General features: G+C 41.6%; 1 protein-coding gene across 1 annotated transcript in view; it reads right to left on the bottom strand.

Moving 5' to 3' along the window:
• Positions 1-21,745, bottom strand: part of LOC110505070 (complexin-1) — a 46,082-nt gene extending 24,337 nt beyond the window's left edge. Inside the window, exons 1-2 of the mRNA XM_021584025.3 lie at positions 21,313-21,745; positions 20,284-20,388 (exon numbers count right to left, since the gene is read on the bottom strand). Of these exons, the coding sequence (XP_021439700.1) occupies positions 20,284-20,314 (31 nt within the window). The 5' untranslated portion in view covers positions 20,315-20,388; positions 21,313-21,745. The remainder of the gene's footprint in view (positions 1-20,283; positions 20,389-21,312) is intronic.
• Positions 21,746-25,466: the final 3,721 nt, after the last annotated feature.

The following is a 25,466-nucleotide window of genomic DNA, read 5'->3' as shown; positions in this document are numbered from 1 at the left end:
TTGCTTACCGCCCAAATAGGTCCACAGACGATGCAATCTCAACCACACTGCACCCTGCCCTAACCCATCTGGACAAGAGGAATACCTATGTGAGAATGCTGTTCATTGACTACAGCTCGGCATTCAACACCATAGTACCCTCCAAGCTCGTCATCAAGCTCGAGACCCTGGGTCTCGACCCCGCCCTGTGCAACTGGGTACTGGACTTCCTGATGGGCCGCCCCCAGGTGGTGAGGGTAGGCAACAACATCTCCTCCCCGCTGATCCTCAACACTGGGGCCCCACAAGGGTGCGTTCTGAGCCCTCTCCTGTACTCCCACGACTGCGTGGCCACGCACGCCTCCAACTCAATCATCAAGTTTGCGGACGACACAACAGTGGTAGGCTTGATTACCAACAACGACGAGACGGCCTACAGGGAGGAGGTGAGGGCCCTCGGAGTGTGGTGTCAGGAAAATAACCTCACACTCAACGTCAACAAAACTAAGGAGATGATTGTGGACTTCAGGAAACAGCAGAGGGAACACCCCCCTATCCACATCGATGGAACAGTAGTGGAGAGGGTAGCAAGTTTTAAGTTCCTCGGCATACACATCACAGACAAACTGAATTGGTCCACTCACACAGACAGCATTGTGAAGAATGCGCAGCAGCGCCTCTTCAACCTCAGGAGGCTGAAGAAATTCAGCTTGTCACCAAAAGCACTCACAAACTTCTACAGATGCACAATCGAGAGCATCCTGGCGGGCTGTATCACCGCCTGGTACGGCAACTGCTCCGCCCTCAACCGTAAGGCTCTCCAGAGGGTAGTGAGGTCTGCACAACGCATCACCGGGGGCAAACTACCTGCCCTCCAGGACACCTACACCACCCGATGTCACAGGAAGGCCATAAAGATCATCAAGGACATCAACCACCCGAGCCACTGCCTGTTCACCCCGCTATCATCCAGAAGGCGAGGTCAGTACAGGTGCATCAAAGCTGGGACCGAGAGACTGAAAAACAGCTTCTATCTCAAGGCCATCAGACTGTTAAACAGCCACCACTAACATTGAGTGGCTGCTGCCAACACACTGACACTGACTCAACTCCAGCCACTTTAATAATGGGAATTGATGGGAAATGATGTAAATATATCACAAGCCACTTTAAACAATGCTACCTTATATAATGTTACTTACCCTACATTATTCATCTCATATGCATACGTATATACTGTACTCTATATCATCGACTGTATCCTTATGTAATACATGTATCACTAGCCACTTTAACTATGCCACTTTGTTTACATACTCATCTCATATGTATATACTGTACTCGATACCATCTACTGTATCTTGCCTATGCTGCTCTGTACCATCACTCATTCATATATCCTTATGTACATATTCTTTATCCCCTTACACTGTGTACAAGACAGTAGTTTTGGAATTGTTAGTTAGATTACTTGTTATTACTGCATTGTCGGAACTAGAAGCACAAGCATTTCGCTACACTCGCATTAACATCTGCTAACCATGTGTATGTGACAAATAAAATTTGATTTGATTTGATTGATTTGATTTGATTTGAGGTTCTTCAACAAAGTACTGAGTAAAGGGTCTGAATACTTATGTAAATGTGATATTTCTGTTTTCCATTTTCTTTGAATAAACAGTTTTTGCTTTGTCATTATGGGGTATTGTGTGTAGATTGATGAGGGGGGGAAACTATTTAATAAATTTTAGAATAAGGCTGTAAACTAACAAAATGTGCAAAAAGTCAAGGGGTCTGAATACTTTCCAAAGGCACTGTAAATGCCTTTCAAATGGTTTATTATGGACCCTTAAAATAAAGTGTTTCCCTAAATGTACTCTCAGAAATCCTCAACATGAGAAAGTGGGAGGATATGACAATACTAGAAAAGATGACAAATCTCTCCTTGTCCCCTTGTAGACCATTAGAAGGGATTGCTCAGTCCCCCTCGAGGACTGGCCTCAGGGCTAGAATGAGCATCAGGTGTTGCAATCACTCACACGCAGTGTACTCATCATCAAGACTCACCACCCCGGTCAACTCCCTACCGCTTCCCTCTGCTCTCCAAGACCGTGCATGTTAGTGCCAGCGATCACTCAGGAATTCGGGTGAGTTTGATAGCCTCATCGTGCCTTCTCGAAGGCGGCGGTGGCAGCGACGTCTGGGACTCAGTGAGTCATGATACAGGAGAGACGCGCAACCCGTCATCCTGAGAATTCATAGCCCAACATTGCCCCAGTCCATAATATGAATCATTACTGTAATGCATCTGACTGGAGTTGCTTGCTCGGAAAATTTGCCTTTTATCATTTTGGATTGAATGGCAGTTTGTGTTGACCCTTGGAGGTTTTTTGTGTCATGTCTAAAGGAGAGGAGTGTGAACTGGAATGTTGTGAGTTTTATCTGGTGTCAAAGCTTCTTAGATGCTCAGCTCGCTGGTGATAAAATGCCTAGATGAACACCAGAAGGGCTATCTGACCCCAGGCTGTAGAGACAAGACTCCACCAACCGGCTGGTGTTGTGTACCCAGACAAATCACGGATGAGTTCATCTATTAGCCTACAGGACTGTACATTCATGTTGTTTCTTTTACCCTCTGCTAGAAATGCACTGGTTCATTCCATGATTAAGGATGCAAATGTTATTGAGTCATTGGGTGATCTGGAATCTGCTGCATTTGAGTGATATGCTACGATTCTATTCGACTTCAGAAGGCTATAGTTTCATCTCTTTCCACTTCCTTCAACACATAACACTCCAGGTGCTGTTTTTGTCCCCTCATCACTGAATAAACCTTCCTCGCGTCACATCCTCTCTGTTTGCAACCCAATTGAAGCCTTAAGTAATTAGCAGCTTTAAGATTAGCATGCCATCACCGCTGTTTTCCAAATTAGTCCTGTTCTCACCCCGACACCTGCCTTTCACTTCTATTCATTAATGCCTTTGAGCACAAAGCACAATGGAGAACCTGGGCCAGCTTGACCAAGAAAAACCACACAACTACAGAATGTAGCTAGCTTGTCATAGTTCTTTTCTTATAAAATATGCATTGTTCTATTAATGATTTATCTTGTGTTATTTTCATTGCATCTAATGGCATTTTAGCATTTTTCAACAACAACAAAATGTCCTGTATTGTTTTGTATTTTTCATTTTGAAACTCATGGCTGCTTTTGAAGGATTCATCTCGTTTTGCTGTGGCTATAATTGCATCATTTATCATTTGGAGAACAAATATATTGACCCTGACTTGGATGTTTAAGGAAAGCCATTACCTCAACAGTATGATGGACTGAGTGGAAAAACAAGACAAATTACACAAATTACACAACATTTTATTAATGGGATGTCCAATGTTGGCGTGATTGAAAACGGCTCGTAGTTGACGTTGATATGAAGTACTTGACGTTGATATTTTGACACACTCGCCTTGAGCCAACTCTACTGTTAATTAATCATTCATTTCCAACACCTTTCAGCTAGGTAGCTTGTGTAGTAAGATAGTGCTAAACTTACACACCAGGTGCTAATGTTAAAATAAGGAAGGAGCTAAGGGGTGAGCAAGATAGCTTCAGACATTTTGTGAGAGCCATTAATCTTTCTCGAACAGACATTCTTCATTTGGGGCCCTATTTGGAGTCATTACATTGTTATGTCTGCATTAGTGGTTAATGGATAACCTCAATGGAACCTTGTGATTCTAGCTGACCCTATATTTCACGCCTTGACTTCAGTGAGAATCCCTTCAAACTAGAATTACTGTTCTTGAAAACGGAATCTATGTACTGTGGCACTTCAAATAGGTCACGGTAATAGTCAGAGTATTGAAAATCTATATTGAAATTGGACTTGGCTCTACATTTATGTGCTAGCAATCATGAGTTCACTGCTACACCATAATGTTGACCTGGAATACATTATTTTTCCTCTAGCCATTGCTCGACCACTTTCAGAGTATAAAAGGCATAAACTGTAGCCAATAAAGTTAGTCCTGCTTTGTCGTTACATCTTCCAGTCTGTCCATAGGGGCTGCAGGCTGCACATCCAGAAGACCAGAACCCTAACCCAAATTCATCAATACCTTATCTTATCCAAAACCCACAAAGGCCTTTCATTCAGCTCATTTGGCCTATAGGGCCAATACTCTTTGTACTGGGTATGGATTGGAGAGATACCACAGTGCTGTTGTCCTCCGGGACAAAGCCTGGCATTGATTCCCTCTCCTGTAAATTCCCTCTCCAGATGATCCCTGTGTCCCGATACAAAAGCCAAAGACGTTCCATTCTCAAAGACAAAGGGCCCTGAAGCTGATATTGATTTGACAAGTTCATCCCACCAGGGATTCAATGTATGAGCGTGACATTCAGCCAGGTCACGCTAACAATAAACATTATTGTCTGTCAGGTGGGAGTGCTGAGGCACAGGTTGTGCATGGTGGTTCCAAAAGGGTTCTAAGGCTGTCCCCGTAGGAGAACACTTTTTGGTTCCAGGTAGACCTCTTTTGGGTTCCATGTAGAACCCTCTGTGTAAAGGGTTCTACTTGGAATCCTATCGGGTCCTTCAAAGGGTTGTCCTATGGGAACAGCGAGATAACCCCTTTTTAGGTTCTAGATAGCACCTTTTTTTCTAAGAGTGTGTCTCTCTGTACGTCAGCACAGAGCATCTCTGTGTGCACCGCTGTCTGCCATCCCCTCTACCATGTCCCACAGATACATTTGACAAAGGCCTGTGATCAATCGGACAAGAACGCCGTCTTTGATTTGGCTTGATGTGGCTCATGTGGCAAAACACTCTCATTCAACTTGTGCTCTCTCCTTCCCTTTCATGTGAGTGTTCAGTTTATTCATCCTCTACCGATTCGTGTCAGTCACAAGTAGGTCCACTTATAACCTGTCAACAACTTGCGGCTGCAATTTCAATCCAATTGATGAAGTGATCTGATTTGTTATTTTTATCTCCAGTCTGTGCTAAAACAGATCTAATTTTGGACTGTTCCGTGACTCATTGCCAGGATGTAAGGGGCCAATTCCATCGACTTTCCATCCCAAGTCACTGACACAATTAACCATCCCCAAATTGAAGCAAGGGTAGCATTTGCCTTGCAATTCACGTCCGCTAACTAATTATTGTTCCTTTGTGTCCGGTGGCGAATATTTTACAGATGTAGGATCTTAATTTCTGCCAGTTTGCTACAGCAGGAAAATAATCTTGCAGCAACAGGAAATGTGAATTATCATCTGGATTATAATTAATGGACATTTTTACAAGGGTTGATACATTTTTTTCATTAGGGTAAATCAAGTCTGAAATTTCATTGTGGAAATTACAAACATTAGAAGCTTTAAAATACAATACAAATTCACAAAAACAAAAGAGTGATCAAATTAAGACCCTACATCTGTATTTTGAGGAGTATCTCCCTTTGTAAAGGCACAGACTCTTCCAGAGAGTGTTTACACCTTCTCATGCTGCAGGGTTTCCTAGTCAACCTATTTGTTTTTCACAAGCTATACAGTGAGTGTTAAGCTGAGAACATTGTCTTCAAAAGCATCTAATTTTCTTTGGCCTCAAGCCAGTACATCAAAAAATGACACCGTAGAGCCCTTTCCCTTCATTTGCATTAGAGAGGGATTTGCTGAACTATTTTCAGAAGTGAAAGCAACAACAACAGCAGCAGATACACTTTGAGCCTTGAAAACGAACCGATCGGCGTCACAACCTACTGGGTACACCAAGTCATTTCAACGTGGAGAATTGGGTAATATTTGGTAGATACGCTGATCAATGAGATTCCAACCAATTTTCGCCCACTCAAAAAGACAGCCAAAAATATGTTGAATTATCACTATGCTTTCAACCATCTAAAAGCATAACAACGTTCAACAGGGAATACAACGTCAGATATTGTGTTTATCAATACAACAACTTAATGTGTTATCACTGTGCTTCATCTAATAGCACAACCAAATGACCTGGATTGCAGTTGAGATTATATTAAAGTTCATGGTGCATGTGATCAATGCCGTCTGTGCAGATTATTACAGCAATTGGGAAGATTTCCACAGTCCTGCAAACCTGAACATGCATGCTTTCTATTATTAAATAAGAAGGCATTTATTGTTACAGTAACCTCAAAATGTGGCCATGGATGTGTTACTCGTTTTAAGGTGTTACATTGTCTTACAAAAGTAATATTGAATTGTGTTTGGTTAACAACGCAAACAAATTGTCACGACTTCCGCCGAAGTTGGTCCCTCTCCTTGTTCGGGCGGCGTTCGGCGGTCGGCGTCGCCGGCCTTCTAGCCATCGCCGATCCACCTTTCATTTTGTCTCGTCTTCCCACACACCTGCTTCCAATTCCATAATTACATGTTGTGTATTTAACCCTCTGTTTCCCCCATGTCCTTGTCCGGAATTGTTTATTGTAAGTGTATGTGCACGTTATGTCTGGCGTGCGAAGGGGTTTTGTCCCATTGTATATATTGTTTTTGTTCACAGTGATTCTTATTATTTAACTGCGCCGTTGTAACACAGTCTTTGCTCTCCTGCGCCTGACTTCTCTGCCGCCAGTATGCACTCCTTAAACAAATATCAAAATGTAAATGTCAAAATCTCTACTGCTTGGATAGTTACAGTGATTTCAGAAAGTATTCACACCAATTTACTTATTCCACATTTTGTTGAGTGACAGCCTGAAATCTAAATGGGTTAAATAGTCATTTTTTCTCACCCATCTACACACAATACCCCATAATGGCAAAGTAAAAACATGTTTTTAGAAATGTTTACAAATTTATTACAAATGAAATACAGAAATATCTCATTTGCATACTGTAAGTATTCACATCCCTGAATCAATTCTTCATAGAAGCATCTTTGGCATCGATTACAGCTGTGAATCTTTCTGGGTACGTCTCTAAGAGCTTTCCACACGTGGATTGTGCAATATTTGCCCATTATTATTTAAAAAATTCTCCAAGCTCTGTCAAATTGGTTTTCTCATTGCTAGACAACCATTTTCAGGTCTTGCCATAGATTTAAGAGTCAAAACTGTAATTCGGCCACTCAGGAACATTCACTGTCTTCTTGATAAGCATCTCCAGTGTCGATTTGGCCTTGTGTTTTAGGATATTGTCCTGCTAAAATGTGAATTAATCTCCCAGTGTTAGGTGAAAAGAAGTATGAACTAGGTGTTCCTAAAGGATTTTGCCTGTGATTATTTCTATTCCGTTAATTTTTTATCCTGAAAACTCCCCAGTCCTTAACTAATACAAGCATACCCATAACATGATGCAGCCACCACTATGCTTGAAAATATGAAGAGTGGTACAGTACTCAGTAATGTGTTGTATTGGATTTTCCCAAAACATAACACTTTGTATTCAGGACAAGAAGTGAATTGCAGTATTACTTTAGTGCCTTGTTGCAAACAGGATGCATGTTTTGGAATATTTGTATTCTGTACAGTCTTCATTCTTTTCACTCTGTCAATTAGGTCAGTATTGTGGAGTAACTACAATGTTGTCGATCCATCCTCAGTTTTCTCCTATCACAGCCATTAACTGTTTTAAAGTCACCATCGACCTCATATTGAAATCCTTGAGCGGTTTCCTTCCACTCCGGCAACTGAGTTAGGAAGGAGATCTGTGTCTTTGTAGTGACCAATAGGTAAACTTCTTTGCAATGCATTGGAAAACCTACTTGGTCTCTGTGTTTGAAATTCACTGCTCGACCGAGGGACCTTACAGATAATATATGTGTATGTGTGGGGTACAGAGATGAGGTAGTCATTCATGTTAAACACTATTATTGCACACAGAGTGAGTCCATGCAACTTATTATGACTTGTAAAGCACATTTTTTAAAATGTAAATAAGTTCAAGCACAACTTATTTAGGTTTGCCATAACAAATGGGTTGAATACTTATTGACTCAAGACATTTCAGGTTTTAATTTGCAATTAATTTGTAAAAATATCTGAAAATATAATTCCACGTTGACATTACGGGGAATTCTGTGTAGGCCACTAATACAAAAACCACATGTAATCAATGTTACATTGAGGCCGTAGCACCACAAAATATGGAAGAAGTCAAGGGGTGTGAATACTAGATCTGTGCCAACTGGCTTAATCCTATTCATTTATTTCATTAACTTGTATTTTTGGTTGAGATGGAGATGTGAATCCAACACATCAATGCCTGGCAATGCTTTCAGCCAGAGAACTTTAGAGAATCCATCAAGCTTCAGCAGGTCAGCAGAGGTCCCTACACTCACCCACAGCAAGTCTTTTCTTACTCGCCCACATTTCTGGTGAGTACACCTTAATAAAGGTACTTGTTAAAAGCCACAAATGCAGCTTGAAGACATTCAACTAAAAAATGAAGCACCACTGTTAATCTCAGAATATTGGTGGAGAGATAGTTGGTGGACAGATAGTAGTAGATTGCCAAATAGTAGTAAGCTGTACACAACAATAAAGACGTCTATTTCTAAATTGGACACCTAGGATAAACATGCTTTGTGCTATCGCACAATTCAGGCCACACAACAACAGCCACATCTGTCCCTGGAAAAAAAATTACATTTAGAATGCAGCCTATACAAAGATGGCCACCTCCATCCTTGGAGCATATCAATTCCACTCTCTTGGAACGCTATCATCAACGTTGCCACAAGCAATTTCTTATCCTATCCAACTAATAGTACCAGCTCTGAAATGCTATAAAGACACAGTCTCAATATTCAAATGTAAATCCCTTTCGAATTTGAGCTCAACTTCAAACAAATGCCTGTGAATGAATCTGTCATTCACACACACGGACGATGGTGATTATAGGTGGAATGGCATTTTGATAAATACCACCAAGAGTAAGTAATGGGCTCTCTCCCCCTCTTTGAGAGCATATGATTTCAGAGAGCAGATTCGTTGAAGGGCATATTTGATCAAGTGAGGCTGAGGCGTGGAAGGCAGAAGGGCTCATTTTCATATTTTCATCACATTCCGTTAAAGAAACACAGTAGGGCCTCCAAATTGTTTACCATGCATGATAGGAACTGGCTGGCACATAAACAGGTTGCGGGATGCATCCATCACGCCCAATCCAACAGCACGTCTCTCAAGCGACGGGAGGAGTTAGTTATGGGAACGGGCGAGTTTTGACTCGAGAGACAGCACCTAATCTGCTCAGATTCCTACAACGAGACGGATGAATCATACCTGTGACTGAGCCCTGGAGGGATGAATGCTAAAGTCAGCATATCCCCCAAAACAAAATCCAATTTCCTCAATGATCCCCACTCTCTATACACCTAACTCCTAAGTCATTCGAAACAGACCCTCCCATTCACTACAGTTGATGGGCAACTGAGCTATCCACAATGAAAATGCTATTCTCTCCTTTTTCAGGAGCAAGGGAAGAGAGGAATCTCCCTTGGACAGATGGCGAGTGACGCAGCCTCCGACATTATCAGCAGAGACCAGGGCATTGCTATGGCCACTCTGGTCTCCAACGGCGGAACCCAGCCCAGTCCACATGTCCCTCTCCCCAAGCCTTCAAAGCTATGGGGCCAAAGAGCTGCTCAGCACACAAAAGACCAGCCAGGCACATTGCTGGAAGTAGAATGCCCACAGGGCACCATATGGAGATACATGTAGAATGCACAATATGAAGACTCCTGAGCAGAGCAATTGGTGGATTGAATTGTACAGGCTTTGGTAATTAGTTGATTAATTGGCTGATAGACTCATTGACCTTCATCTGAACCTGGGGTTCCCCACTGAATAAATTATTTGAGGCAAATCCTGCTCAAAATCGCTCCACGAGGCTAACTCTCCATTGCAAATCTTGATTTCAGCTATTTTATTTGGTTACAGCAAACACATGCTAGACTGTAACACCACAATTGCAGTTGCCAATTTCACTTGGTAATCCTTTTGTGAGGGTGAAAATGCAAGCTGTGGGTGGACTGTTATGATTCACAAAAGCATTCTGCTTGACCTTACATCTTGCACATATCCACCCCCTAACCCACTCTCTTTATCTGTCCCTCCTTCTCTCACTCTCTCTCTCTCTCTCTCTCTCTCTCACACACACACACACACACACACACACACACACACGCACACACGCACGCACACACATACACGGAATGGGATACAGACACCAGAAGTGTACATGATAAATGGCCTAGCACACCAAACAGGGCCGGGCGGTTTAAAAGTCTGGGTTGACATAACTGATTAGCCTATATGTTTGAGTTAAATACAGGAAAGGAGCAGGGAGGAAGGTAAAGGGAAAGTGAATGCATGGAGAGACCTGAATATCCTATAACATTAAGGGAACCACGTCTCACATTTTCAATTTCGAAGGCTTAAGCCTGGCATGGGGAGAGATAGGGATTTTCTGCCAAGATGACATACGAATGAGGTGGCCATTTTGGAAGCTGGTCAAGGAGGCACAACAAGGATAACCGATGCTCTGGCCAGAAGACCTTAGCACACTGCCTGCCAGTAACGCACTCATCTCTATGGGTGGTGCAGGGTAGCATACTGTATGGAGACCCGAGCTGAAAATGTGAGGTTATCTAACTGCCAACGTCACAGGCCTATTTTTGACGGCAGTGGTTCCTTTATATAATCATACCAGATACTAGCTTTTGAAGTCTCTTGAATGAACTTTTCACTTTTCGCTTAACTGTGAACTTTCAATATTCGGGAACGGAAGTGAGGCCCAACATTGTGGGTGTCTATATTTGTGGAAGAAATTTTGCTCAATTAGGTCAAACGATTTAAATCGCCAAGAGGATAAACAGAACTTAAATACTATGTGACCATAAATAACATTTTTGTCAGAGATAAAATGAAGATGAATTGATTCCAATAAATAAATACTGTTAAGATTAGTAACAAAAAAAAGACAGGTCTGTTATTTTCAACAATAGTGCTCTGCTGTAAACCAATGGTACAATTATATTCATTCCCCTTCGTTGATTCTGAACTTTGCACTTCAAAACAATGAAAGCATCCTCAAAAATGACAATGTTAGGCAATTGTTGATGATGATAAAGTGAACTTAATGGAAATGTCAAGCAGATTCAAATGAAACAAAAACACGATGGCTTCGAAATAACTGGTAAATTGGTTCCCAAAACCAAAAATATGTAATTGTATGAAATCAGGACTAACAGTTAACAATCCATACCTAACCCTGTTGTAACTGTTGTAACTGTGTGAAAAAGGTTTGTATGTTTTTCTCACTGAAACAGATCCAAAACTGAAGTGTGAGCTTTTTGTGTTAAATTGCCGTAAACGCAAAAAGATGGTAGACAAAGCGCTACTGTGTAATATAGGTGCAAATATCAAGGCCAAACAAATGAGTCACTCCCTCACGGCACACTCAGCTGCACCAGAGGAGAGTAAGCCCGTCTGTGACGTGCATATGAGCCAGAGTAATGTGTGTATGTGTGTCTGGTGTTTGTTTGTGTATGTTTAACTTTTTCTGTGCATGTGAATAATGGCATTGTTATAGTGCATCTGTTGGTTTGTTGTGCGTGTGTGAGTCTGTGTGTTTCTCTGTGTCTCTGTCTCTACACTCTGCTATCTAGAACCTAAAAGGGTTCTTCCGCTGTCCCCGTAGGAGAACCCTTAGAAGAACGCTTTTTGGTTCCAGGTAGAACCCTTTTGGGTTCCGGGCAGAACCCTCGCCACAGAGGGTTGTACTTGGAACCCACAAGGCTTCTAGCTGGAACCAAAATGGGTTCTACCTGGAACCAAAAAGGGTTTTCCTATGGGGACAACTGAACAACCCTTAAGCAAACCTTTATTCTAAGTGTGTGTGTGTGTGTGTGTGTGTGTGTGTGTGTGTGTGTGTGTGTGTGTGTGTGTGTGTGTGTGTGTGTGTGTGTGCGTACGTGCGTGCGTGCGTGCGTGCGTGTACCCGTACGGGTCTGCTGTGGCAGTTGTTTTCTCTCTGCACCAGGGCCCTAGGATGGAATGAGGGGACCACAGCACAATCCCAATCGTAATTGCTACTATTAGGAGCCAAGAGCCAAGAAGGGGCCGGCACTGCCAAGTGGGCTGTCCAGGAGGAGAATGTACAGCTGCTGACCCCTAAAGAACCCAACACACCTACCTCAGCCTGTTGTGTACATGGTGTGAGTAAGTGAGTGTGTGAGAAGAGGTAAAATTCTGTGAGCCATAAAGAAATTAAATTCAGAGCAAATTAAGCCATTTATCCATTTCCTTTTCACACGCTATCTCTCATTCATTTCCGCAGCTATTTCTTCCTGATGCTGCTGTCACAGGAGGTTAGTGGCACCTTAATTGGGGAGAACGGGCTCGTGGTAATGGCTGGAGTGGAATCGGTGAAATGGTATCAAATACTTCAAACACGTGGATTCCATGTGTTTGATGCCATTCCATTCCCTCGGTTCCAGGCATTATTATGAGCCGTCGTTCCCTCAGCAGCCTCCACTGTATCACTCCTCATAGAGAGCAGACGCGCTACATCAGAAAATCCCCTGTGGACAGAAGCGGATGCACATTAAAAGGGACACATTCACTATTAAAGGATGATGTCACCCTTTGCTGAGGCACCTGCTTGTTAGTGCCCAATAAAAGCGTTACCTAAGTCCATTATCTCCCAGTAACCCAACCTCTCCATCTTATCTCTCCGTTGAACCCACAGCAGGCGGATCCCCTCCTGGCTAGCTCGTCATGGATGCTGTATTGATTCTGCCACCCCCCTGTGATACTGTTGCTCACCTCCCGGTTACAGACAAACAGTCTCATTAAATAGTAAAAAAATGCGCCAGCTAAGCACACACTATTAGCCGTTTCTAGGTCAGCACATAAATCAATAAGCGGCAGCGCTTTTATAGCACACACACAATCGACTCCCCGGAGTCGCAGGTAGACTGTTTTGATTCCCACTCCCTGCTAAAAGAAAAGAAAAATAATAATAATTAGCCACGCGGAAGCTAAGGAAGCAGTTTTGCTATTGTACTGTAGTTATGGTAAGAAACCCTTATTTGACTTCACGGTCGGCTGAGCGTTGGTTGGGATTATTGTAATAATGATAATGGTGGTGATGATTGTACTGACGGCAGTTCTAATAATGCCATAGCTATTGTGTTTCTCCATTATCTAATTAATAATGCATGACTTCCTCATTTTATTTATTTAGAAGTATAATCCAGGGTTCATTCACAAACGAATCCAAACAACCAGTTTTTCACACCAGGAATCCAGATTAGGAGCATTGATTGACAGCGGTCTGCAGTGCACCCCTCTTGGGGATATACCTCCAGTCGTCATTGGTCAATCTCCCACTCTCCCAGTACACCTGAGAAAAGCCCTCAGGTGGAAGGAATCTGTCATTATTTTTCATGAGCAAAGGACACACACAGTAAGCTTAACGGAACATGCCAAGGACAGACATCACAGGATTGATGAGGGCAGATGCCAATGCATCAATCATTTAGAGATTGCTGTGTTTTTCTTCCACCCAGCACATTCTATTCTACACTATTGTAGCTATAGATTTATAGGGACTATGTCTTGCTCTATCCCTTAGACTGAGCCTAGATAGCAGTGGATCCCTTGCTGTGTCCCTTAGCCTTCTAGTGAAGGATGGCAGTCAGTGGAGCCCATGCGTGCAGCTCACAAGGACATGCCACATGTCAGCCTCATTAGAAGAGAGGGCCAGGACTGGGCTATTTCCACGTGGCTGCACCCAGAGACCTGGAGACGGAAAGGAGGAGAGGAGAGGGAGAAGGTGGTTAAGGGTAGGGGGAAAGGGGCTGCTTGGGGTGTGGTTGATGTTGTGGGTGTGTGTGTGTGTGTGTGTGTGTGTGTGTGTGTGTGTGTGTGTGTGTGTGTGTGTGTGTGTGTGTGTGTGTGTGTGTGTGTGTGTGTGTGTGTGTGTGTGTGTGTGTGTGTGCGTGCGTGCGTAGTTGAGTTTCTAAGAGCGTACAAATGGCATGCATGTGAAAATCTAGCTCTGTGTGTGTTTAATACATTTAGCATATGTTCAAGTGTCCCAGGTTGTGTGAATATACTCCACACTCCACAGTGGATTCCAGCTGATGCTACAGACAGTGAAGGGCAGGAGGTAACTCTCACGTCCCACTGACTACTCCAAGATTGAGGCCCTTTGCGTCCTCCCTCCCCTTCTAGGTAACCTTGTGCCACTAAATATTTTTCCCACCCCAGGGCTCACCTCGCCATCATATCAGCTCAGACCCAGCTGTATTATCTACAGTAATACTGTAATACTGCACATCCATATTTTGCACATCTACCATTCCAGTGTTTAATTGCCATATTGTAATTACTTCGCCACCATGGCCTATTTATTGCCTTAACTCCCTTATTTGACCTTATTTGCACTCACTGCATATAGACTTTGTTTTCCTTTTTTTCTACTGTATTATTGACTGTATGTTTTGTTCATTCCACGTGTAACTCTGTGTTGTTGTGTGTGTCAAACTGCTATGCTTTATCTTGGCCAGGTCGCAGTTGCAAATGAGAACTTGTTCTCAACTAGCTTACCTGGTTAAATAAAGGTGAAATAAATTAAAACATTTTTTTTAAATACAGTAATACTGATCAATGTCTACTTGGGAGGCCTGATGACATAAAATCCTGTTTAACGCTCAGTATGTCTGTATTATCTGCCCCGAGCGTAGAAGCCACCGAGGGATGATGGTTAGAGTGTTGATTCCTTTTTCCAAGTATATTTTGGTAACGTTCAACGGCCCCTTTATTTGTTCGACTGTACAGCCATGAGCTCTGCGGGACCCACAATGCATTGTTTCTCTGTCTGTAGCGCATTCTGTACCGTAGTTGTGAACATGTGGTGTTTCAGCCACAAAAGAGAGTCATATGAACATCCTGTACGCCTGTATTTTGAACAAAGGCTGAAAATCTCATCACTATTTATTTTATTTATTTTCTATTTGATGTATTAGGTTCACCATGGCGACAGCTAGTCTTGCTGGGGTCCGACATATAATAAAAAAGACATTAAAGACAAAAGACTTTACAATTTACATACATTGAAAAACATTAACATGATGTGTCTTCAGAAAAATCAGGTAGACACAATTCAAGGCTATTAAGAGGGGGAAACAAGACTAACTTCATCAACCAAAGGGCAATCGTCTTCCTTACTAATTTCCCATATACAGTGCCTTGCGAAAGTATTCGGCCCCCTTGAACTTTGCGACCTTTTGCCACATTTCAGGCTTCAAACATAAAGATATAAAACTGTATTATTTTGTGAAGAATCAACAACAAGTGGGACACAATCATGAAGTGGAACGACATTTATTGGATAGTTCAAACTTTTTTAACAAATCAAAAACTGAAAAATTGGGCGTGCAAAATTATTCAGCCCCTTTACTTTCAGTGCAGCAAACTCTCTCCAGAAGTTCAGTGAGGATCTCTGAATGATCCAATGTTGACCTAAATGACTAATGATGATAAATACAATCCACCTGTGTGTAATCAAGTCTCCGTATAAATGCACCTGCACTGTGATAGTCTCAGAGGTCCGTTAAAAGCGCAGAGAGCATCATGAAGAACAAGGAACACACCAGGCAGGTCCGAGATACTGTTGTGAAGAAGTTTAAAGCCGGATTTGGATACAAAAAGATTTCCCAAGCTTTAAACATCCCAAGGAGCACTGTGCAAGCGATAATATTGAAATGGAAGGAGTATCAGACCACTGAAAATCTACCAAGACCTGGCCGTCCCTCTAAACTTTCAGCTCATACAAGGAGAAGACTGATCAGAGATGCAGCCAAGAAGCCCATGATCACTCTGGATGAACTGCAGAGATCTACAGCTGAGGTGGGAGACTCTGTCCATAGGACAACAATCAGTCGTATATTGCACAAATCAGGCCTTTATGGAAGTGTGGCAAGAAGAAAGCCATTTCTTAAAGATATCCATAAAAAGTGTTGTTTAAAGTTTGCCACAAGCCACCTGGGAGACACACCAAACATGTGGAAGAAGGTGCTCTGGTCAGATGAAACCAAAATTGAACTTTTTGGCAACAATGCAAAACGTTATGTTTGGCGTAAAAGCAACACAGCCATCACCCTGAACACACCATCCCCACTGTCAAACATGGTGGTGGCAGCATCATGGTTTGGGCCTGCTTTTCTTCAGCAGGGACAGGGAAGATGGTTAAAATTGATGGGAAGATGGATGGAGCCAAATACAGGACCATTCTGGAAGAAAACCTGATGGAGTCTGCAAAAGACCTGAGACTGGGACGGGGATTTGTCTTCCAACAAGACAATGATCCAAAACATAAAGCAAAATCTACAATGGAATAGTTCAAAAATAAACATATCCAGGTGTTAGAATAGCCAAGTCAAAGTCCAGACCTGAATCCAATCGAGAATCTGTGGAAAGAACTGAAAACTGCTGTTCACAAATGCTCTCCATCCAACCTCACTGAGCTCGAGCTGTTTTGCAAGGAGAAATGGGAAAAAAATTCAGTCTCTCGATGTGCAAAACTGATAGAGACTTACCCCAAGCGACTTACAGCTGTAATCGCAGCAAAAGGTGGCGCTACAAAGTATTAACTTAAGGGGGCTGAATAATTTTGCACGCCCAATTTTTCAGTTTTTGTTTTGTTAAAAAAGTTTGAAATATCCAATAAATGTAGTTCCACTTCATGATTGTGTCCCACTTGTTGTTGATTCTTCACAAAAAAATAAAGTTTTATATCTTTATGTTTGAAGCCTGAAATGTGGCAAAAGGTCGCAAAGTTCAAGGGGGCCGAATACTTTCGCAAGGCACTGTATGTCGGAAAGTAATAACGAAGAACATGTTTCCAAACTGCTGACGGTTAGGACCGTGGCACCACTGCTCAATTTCCTCAAGTGTGAAATCCCTTTGTATACAGTGGATTCTACTTTACTTTATCGATGTAGCTGTGTACCGGACCAGGGGTCCCGACCAGGCTTCTTTGGGAAGGGGGATGGTTCTATGTGGAACCATAATGACTCAGAGAACCCTTTCAGCTCTTCAATTGTTCTTTGCAGTTCACAAAAAGCGTTCTTTGCTCTTTTAGCAACAGCTCATTCAAATATTTTGTGGTGGGGTTTGCTCACATCTTTTTTTGTGCAACCATGAGTGAGAGTGTCCTTCCAGTTGATCTAATCTGTTGTGTTATGCCATTACATGTTATATGTGACTATGTTCAGTGACGGTGTTTTGTGAAAGAATGGTTGACTAAATCGGTGGTTCTCAATTCTCTCCTCAGGGACCCCCAGCTGTTCCAGAGGTAGCTCACTTGATTCAACTTGTCAATTAGCACAATGATAATGCTTAAGGAAATGTAACAGTATAATAAGGCTTACAGAATGAAAAAAACCTGTGTGGTTCTTCAAAAAAATCTATAAAGATCCAATCAAATTGTATTTGTCACATTCTTTGTAGAAAACAAGTGTAGACGAACAGTGAAATGCTTACTTACGGGTCGTTTTATATACACATTATATACACATACACGATTAAAAATAACATGGCTATATGGCTATTCGTATACACAATCCATGTCCATGGCATGATGACTCCTTGCTGTCCCCAATCCATCTGGCCATGCTGCTGCTCCAGTTTTAACTGTTCTGCCTGCGGCTATGGAATCCTGACCTGTTCACCGGACGTGCTACCTGTCCCAGACCTGCTGTTTTCAACTCTCTCGAGACAGCAGGAGTGGTAGAGATACTCTTAATGATCGGCTATGAAAAGCCAACTGACATTTACTCCTGAGGTGCTGACTTGCTGCACCCTCGACAACTACTGTGATTATTATTTTTTGACCATGCTGGTCATTTATGAACATTTGAACATCTTGGCCATGTTCTGTTATAATCTCACCCCTCATAGCCTGGTTCCTCTCTAGGTTTCTTCCTAGGTTTTGGCCTTTCTAGGAAGTTTTTCCTAGCCACCGTGCATCTACACCTGCATTGCTTGCTTTGGGGTTTTAGGCTGGGTTTCTGCACAGCACTTTGAGATATCAGCTGATGTACGAAGGGCTATATAAATAAATTTTATTTGATTTCATGTCTCAATTGTCACAAGGCTTAAAAAAAATGTTTTTTTACCTGTCTCCTCCCCTTCATCTACACGGTTTGTAGTGGTGACATCAATTGAGGTCACATGAATAAGGGATTATAGCTTTGACCTGGATTCTCCTGGTCAGTCTATGTCATGGAAAGAGCAGGTGTTCCTAATGTTTTGTACACTCAGTATATAGGAAGTAGAATCTTTGAGATTGAGAAAGGCTGTTTATAGAACTATTCTCTATAAAGATTCTAAGATAACCATAAAAAGGGTTCTATATAGTCCCAAAAAGGGTTGTTACCATAGCGGAAGCCCCCATGCAGTATTTTTATTTATAAATCATGTTTATTTCACAAAAATATATTTTTCATCATTTTAATAATTTATTTCCCTGATCCTCTTTTTGCCATTGAAATGTTCAGTCTGATCGTTTGGGTGTGATACAAATGTGAATATATTTAGCACTTATTGGCAGATAGGATCATCTAGAATCTAGAGCCTACCCCACTTACCCCTTCAAAGTAAGAGGAAATGTATACAAATAAAAGATGACTGGTCATTGGTCAGGAAAATCAGATTGTGATGTCATGCTGTGGGCCAAAAACTCCATTCCACCTGAACAGGCTGAAACTCCAGGCGTTTTTTTTCCCTCAAAAAGCTCTTTACACTAAAAGGGCATTGTCATAATTTAAGCAATTTCAGTGTCATTTCGACCTCATAGTATGGATTTTTTTTTTTTAAACAGTAAAATTACGATTTTGACTGCACTGCTCCTTTAATGATTATTTATAGAACCTTAGAAAAGTGTTCGTTATAGCACCACACAGTTTCCATTTAGAATCTTATGAGAACTTGTAAACCGCTATGGTTACAAGCCAAATAACCCTTAATTGGGACTGTAAAGAACCATTTGTTTTTAGTGTGTTATCTGTTAAATGAAACGAATCCCATCCCTCCTTTGAGCCCCCTGCTGTCCCTACTCAGCCAGGGTTGGTTCTCCCGCATATCCATCATCGTGACTCAGAACACACGGCTGTAAAAAGCCCCCGATGACACGAGTAATGGGGATGCAAATGGTAAGTCACGCTTTTGGGGGCGGCAAGGGACAAGGGTGTGTGTGTGTGTGTGTGTGTGTGTGTGTGTGTGTGTGTGTGTGTGTGTGTGTGTGTGTGTGTGTGTGTGTGTGTGTGTGTGTGTGGGGGGGGATTACTGTATGACAGTCTATCTCTAGGTTTAGCACCTCTCCATACAAGACACTTACTTCACCATCCACTAGATTGATTAGCATATTGATGATACAGCGGGATCAATGTGTTACATTCGTGAAAAAAATATGTTACTCTATATGTTAATCAAACAATTATTAAGAGAAAATCATGCATATTTAATGTGCACTAATGAAATTGTTGAAGATTGAATTTGCAGTTGGTTAGGCTTTCGCAGCTGGGAAATGTGTAGTCAGCATGTCAAGATGAGGAGCAGTGCTGCAAATAGTCAGGATGTACTGTACTGCACAGTAATTATGATCGGCAACAATCAGTTACACAGCCAAACTGGTGTTTTGTTACGGTGCTCACTGGAAAGGCTACAGGTAGGATACCACTGTATTCCTTTTGTAGGAACGACAACATGTTCAACCATTATGCTCCAGCTCACCTTCATGGTAGAGTAAATGGCTCTTTAAGGCTTCATAACGTGTGCAATGTGTCGTCTTCAGATACTGAAATGCAAGAGCGCGCAAAAAAAGGGACTAACCGCTGGAGTGGCAGTGCGCAATTGCGCATAACCAAAACAGTGTTTATTCAAAATGTTATGATCCGTTTGACATAATCTATCAATAAACATCCAAACATTCTAAATATAGAAATGACCGTGCTCAAATTTCACCAAGAAACATATCTCGCCTTCAATGATCAACTGGCATAGCTATTATTCCAAGTGCACTTTGCCAGATTATACACGTGATAAAAAGGTAACAGTACAACGTGCTAACTGTTTATCCCCCAAAACCCATTAAACAACATGAAAAAAGTTGTTTCAGTCGTTTTAACGGACCCCATCATGCCCCATAGTCTGACACGCATGATCTCACTCGGACGCTCCCCAATCTCCTCCATAGACAAGATCCATAGACTGGCTGTATGGTGTCAACAGGCAGTAGTAGCGTAAGGTACACTTACCTCCCAAAGCTTGCTTCATAACAAAATCCATGATAATGGCTTTAAATTCCTGCCTTTTTTATCCTCGAGGTCTCCAGCAGGAGAAATAGTCCTTTGTTGCCAGATCTAAAGTAAAAAATGAAAAGCGGTCATTGTTAAGTTTCCCACTGAAACTTGTAACTTGTCTTGACCGAAACCCTTTACTCTGAGGAAACTTTTAAAAACGATATTCAGTCGTATTTCCATAAGAATCCATTGATATCAGTAATTGAATATGAAGGACACCAAGGGCCAGTAGACTATTTGCTACCAGACCTCGAACACAAAATAGAGGCGCGCACAATCATGCATGTACAGTTTGTCACGAGCACAAATGACAATATGGTCACACTTGTCCTGTACCTACTTAGCAGGATTTTCTTTGATGCCTAAAACATCAAATGTGATCATTTCTGTTTAGGGATAATGCAAATTATGAAGCAACGTGTGTTCTTATTGGTAGGCTACTCAAAGTCAAAAATGTTTCACCGAACCTTGAAATCAAAACTATTTTTTTGAGGTCTCCAAATGTATCTGGAGTAGCACAGAGGTGAAGGATGATGACCAAAACACACAATAACCCTCATAATTATTCGGTTATGAAACTATATACCTGCCACTGGTACTATATATGAAAACTTCCATCTTCCAGTAGCCGACACAGAATGTATCTTTTTACGATTCCAAATGTTTTGTCAACCAACCGATCAATGTTCGTACGGTTCCTATAACCTACGGTGTTCTTTCACGCACAATAACCATGCCTTTTTATTGTATTTAGCCTATTGCAAGAATAGCATATGCATTTCGATTATAAGTGAATTTTAACATATAACCGATGAATAAACGCGTTGCATTTGTGAACGCACCATGGAAATGATCGCGGTGATACAGAACCACTTCCCTGTTCATCAAAGGCAGGTTTCAGCACCATTGCTAGTGGAGAGCCCCGTTATCGTCCTACAACATAGTAAACCCGACAGCGGGGTTTTCGTCTGTGCTCATAATTACCTGTCTGGCGATTGGAATCTTTCAAAAACGACAATAAGACTCAAGGAAATGAAGTTATCTTGCAATGGCAGACTATTATATTAAGTGCACACGCTTGGCATCTCCGGTTTGCTTGCGAAAAGGGACGTCCTTGCTCCTTCTTGCACACTGGCTTTGTGAGTGTGTTTATGAGGGGAACTGCAGCTGCCTTGCCTGCCGCTGATGAAGAAACTCACGGAATCAATCACATGGAGAGCTCCCTTCTGAAACGTCCCACGTTCTGACCGAAAGAGAGCGATTATTATTGACGCGGTCCAGTGAGTCTTTGTTCACCCCTCCCCTTTCGGTCTAATAGCGTCTTCTTGAGTAGTTTACCGGAATATAGCCGACAACCCAGCCTCAGCCCACAACCATGAAAAGGCTACCAAGTTTAAGCTTTTATGACCACCTATATACCTGCCTTGCTACCTTTTTACCATTTCTGACCTACATTTTATTTTGCCATGCATATGTTTTTGTGTACTTATGTGGTTGAATTAATCATTTTGAAGGTGACAGCCATAGATGTTTTATATATACGGCGACATCCATCTAGGGTAGCCTTTCATTAGGCTACACATAGACATTGCATTTTGCTTCAGGGCAGGTTGTGAAAGGAAAGAATAACGTGTATACCTACTTACCATTGTCAGGTATTTCTTGAGTACCTCTGTTATCAAATCATTGACACATTAGACTTAACCAGATTGCACCGGTTTCACATTACGTTAACCCATCACTGGCAACCAGTTGATCTAGTTCAAACCTTACAAAGGCTTTCCTCCAACATTGTATTGTCCATGTACTGTATTAATACTGTAGCTACATCATGTATGGGTTTGTGTCGATATTTTCAACATGACAATGATGTAATTTACTGCAATTGAAAATGAAAAGCAGAATATTGGCCACCATTAGCGAATAAAATGGTGGAATTAGTAGTTCATTCATCTGATCCTTGTTGCCTGTTAAACTTTAACTGACAGATTAGAGAATGGAATTCTATGTGCGCTCATCTGGAGTATTGCAATATTTTCTTGGTCTTGTTAGATTCACATTGACCTAACCTTTCTTCCACTCAGATTAGAGATGGGTAGGGTTGAGTCATCCCCCATTCAACTTAAAGCTCTCCCAGTTTAAAAGTAGAATTAGCAAAAGGCATAGGTACAGGTCTTGAGTTGCAGCCATGCAGACATACAGTACCAGTCAAAAGTTTGTACACACCTACTCATTCAAGGGTTTTTCTTTATTTTGACTATTTTCAACATTGTAGAATAATGGTGAAGACATCAATACTATGAACGAACACATATTTTTTAAATTTTTTTTAAATTTTTTATTTTACCTTTATTTAACCAGGCAAGTCAGTTAAGAACAAATGCTTATTTTCAATGACGGCCTGGGAACAGTGGGTTAACTGCCTGTTCAGGGGCAGAACGACAGATTTGTACCTTGTCAGCTCGGGGGTTTGAACTCGCAACCTTCCGGTTACTAGTCCAACGCTCTAACCACTAGGCTAGCACATAGTAACCAAAAAAGTGTTAATCAAATCAAAATAGATTTTAGATTTTAGATTCTTCGAAGTAGCCACCTTTTGCCTTAATGACAGCTTGGCACAATCTCGGCATTCCTTCAACCAGCTTCACCTGGAATGCTTTTCCAACAGGAGTTGGAAATTCTTGAATGAGTTCCCACGTATGCTGAGCACTTGTTGGCTGCTTTTCCTTCACTCTGCGGTCCAACTCATCCCAAAGCATCTCATTTGGGTTCAGGTCAGGTGATTGTGGAGACCAGGTCATCTGATGCAGCACCACTCTCCTTATTGGTCAAATAGCCCTTACACAGTCTGGAGGTGTGTTGTTTCATTGCACTGTTGAAAACAAATTATAGTCCCACTAAGCACAAACCAGATGGGATGGTGTATCGCTGCAGAATCCTATGGTAGCCATGCTGTTTAAGTGTGCCTTGAATCCTAAATAAATCACAGACAGTGTCACAAGCAAAACACCCCACACCATCGCACCTCCTCCTCCATGCTTCACGGTGGGAACTACATATGCAGAGATAATCTGTTCACATACTCTGCGTCTCACAAAGACAAGACAGTTGGAACCAAAAATCTCAAATTTGGACTCAACAGACCAAAGGACAGATTTCCACCGGTCTAATGTCCATTGCTTGTGTTTCTTGGCCCAAGCGAGTCTCTTGTTGTTATTGGTGTCCTTTAGCGGTTGTTTCTTTGCAGCAATTCAACGATGAAGGCCTGAATCACGCAGTCCCCTCTGAACAGTTGATTTTGAGATATGTCTGTTACTTGAACTCTGTGAAGCACTTATTTGGGCTGCAATATGAGGCGCAGTTAACTCTAATGAACTTTTCCTCTGCAGCAGAGGTAACTCTGGGTCTTCCTTTCCTGTGGCAGTCCTCATGAGAGCCAGTTTCATCATAGGGCTTAATGGGTTTTGCGACTGCACTTGAAGAATCTTTTAAAGTTCTTGACATTTTCCATATTGACTGACCTTCATGTCTTAAAGTAATGATGGACTGTTCTTTCTCTTTCCTTATTTGAGCTGTTCTTGCCATAACATGGACTCTGTCTTTTACCAAATAAGGCTATCTTCTGTATACCAACTCTACCTTGTCACAACACAACTGATTGGCTCAAACACACTAAGAAGGAAAGAAATTCCACAAATTAACTTTTAACAAGGCACACCTGTTAATTGAAATGCATTCCAGATGACTACCTCATGAAGCTGGTTGAGAGAATGCCAAGAGTGTGCATAGCTGTCATCAAGGCAAAGGGTGGTTACTTTGAAGAATCTCAAATATAAAATATATTTGGATTTCTTTAACACTTCTTTGGTTACTACATGATTCGGCAGGGTAGCCTAGTGTTTAGAGCGTTGGACTAGTAACCAGAAGGTTGCAAGTTCAAATCCCCGAGCTGACAAGGTACAAATCTGTCATTCTGCCCCTGAACAGGGGCAGAATAGGCTGTCATTGAAAATAAGAATTTGTTCTTAACTGACTTGCCTAGTTAAATAAAGGTAAAAAATTCCATGTGTGTTATTTCATAGTGTTGATGTCTTCACTACCATTCTACAGTGTAGATAATAGTAAAAATAAAGAAAAATCTTTGAATGAGTAGATGGTAATTGACTGGTAATGTATGTACACAGTAGACACTCTATAGTCTTTAAAGTACATAATTCATAGGAGAGAACACACAGCAACATCACACCAGCTTGTGCACAAACAAATCAACAAGGTGCCATGACTATAAAGTACCCTGGTGCTGCAGTACTCTCCCAAGACTGGTTTCTAAGCCACCTGTTTGTGTGTGCATGGCAACCCGAGTGATGAAACTAAAGCTCTGTAATAGCCAGGATTACAGATCAACGTGGGTGTCAGATTCCTATGAAATTCAAAACCTGACATTTGGAGATATTCCTTTCTCCACCCACTGAGTGCTGAACGGGCACAGCTGCACCATCTGTTGCTTTTAGTGAGCCCTTGCCCACGTGAAAAACATAGGCTCACAGAGTAATGGACAATGTAAACAGATTAATTGATGGGCTTTGTTAGTACTGTATTATCCTGATCATTGTTACCATCGTTGTTGTACTTATTAGCATCAGGGTGCCTTGGATTTGCTATACAGTACTGTACTAAGTGCAATTTCTGTGCATTGCATTAGCCCATTAAAACTTTGGCTTTTAATATCAAACATACACCCACCCTGTTGATTCCAATCATGGTCAAAGGCTGCGTGTTTGGAGTTGCTAACCATTTAAGTCTCCCACAATAAGCTGTAATGTCATTCATCGTTTGTACTATAGTTCGCAAGCTAAATATCATTAGGGACCTCTACAGATCTACAGAATTTAAGGCCTCCTTTCATGTGCAATTGAAGTTTGAACATGTGCATACAGTACCAGTCAAAAGTTTGGACACACCTACTCATTCAAGGGTTTTTCCTTATTTTTACTATTTTCTACATTGTAGAACAATAGTGAAGACATTAAAACTATGAACTAACACATATGAAATCATGTTGTAACCAAAATAGTGTTAAACTAATCCAAATATGTTTTATATTTGAGATTCTTCAAAGTAGTTCTTCAAAGTTTGCC

Source organism: Oncorhynchus mykiss, chromosome 25 (assembly GCF_057628025.1).
Source record: "Oncorhynchus mykiss isolate SJ-2025 chromosome 25, ASM5762802v1, whole genome shotgun sequence".
NCBI classification, from domain to species: Eukaryota; Metazoa; Chordata; class Actinopteri; order Salmoniformes; family Salmonidae; genus Oncorhynchus; species Oncorhynchus mykiss.
This window is presented reverse-complemented; position numbering and strand designations above follow the sequence as displayed.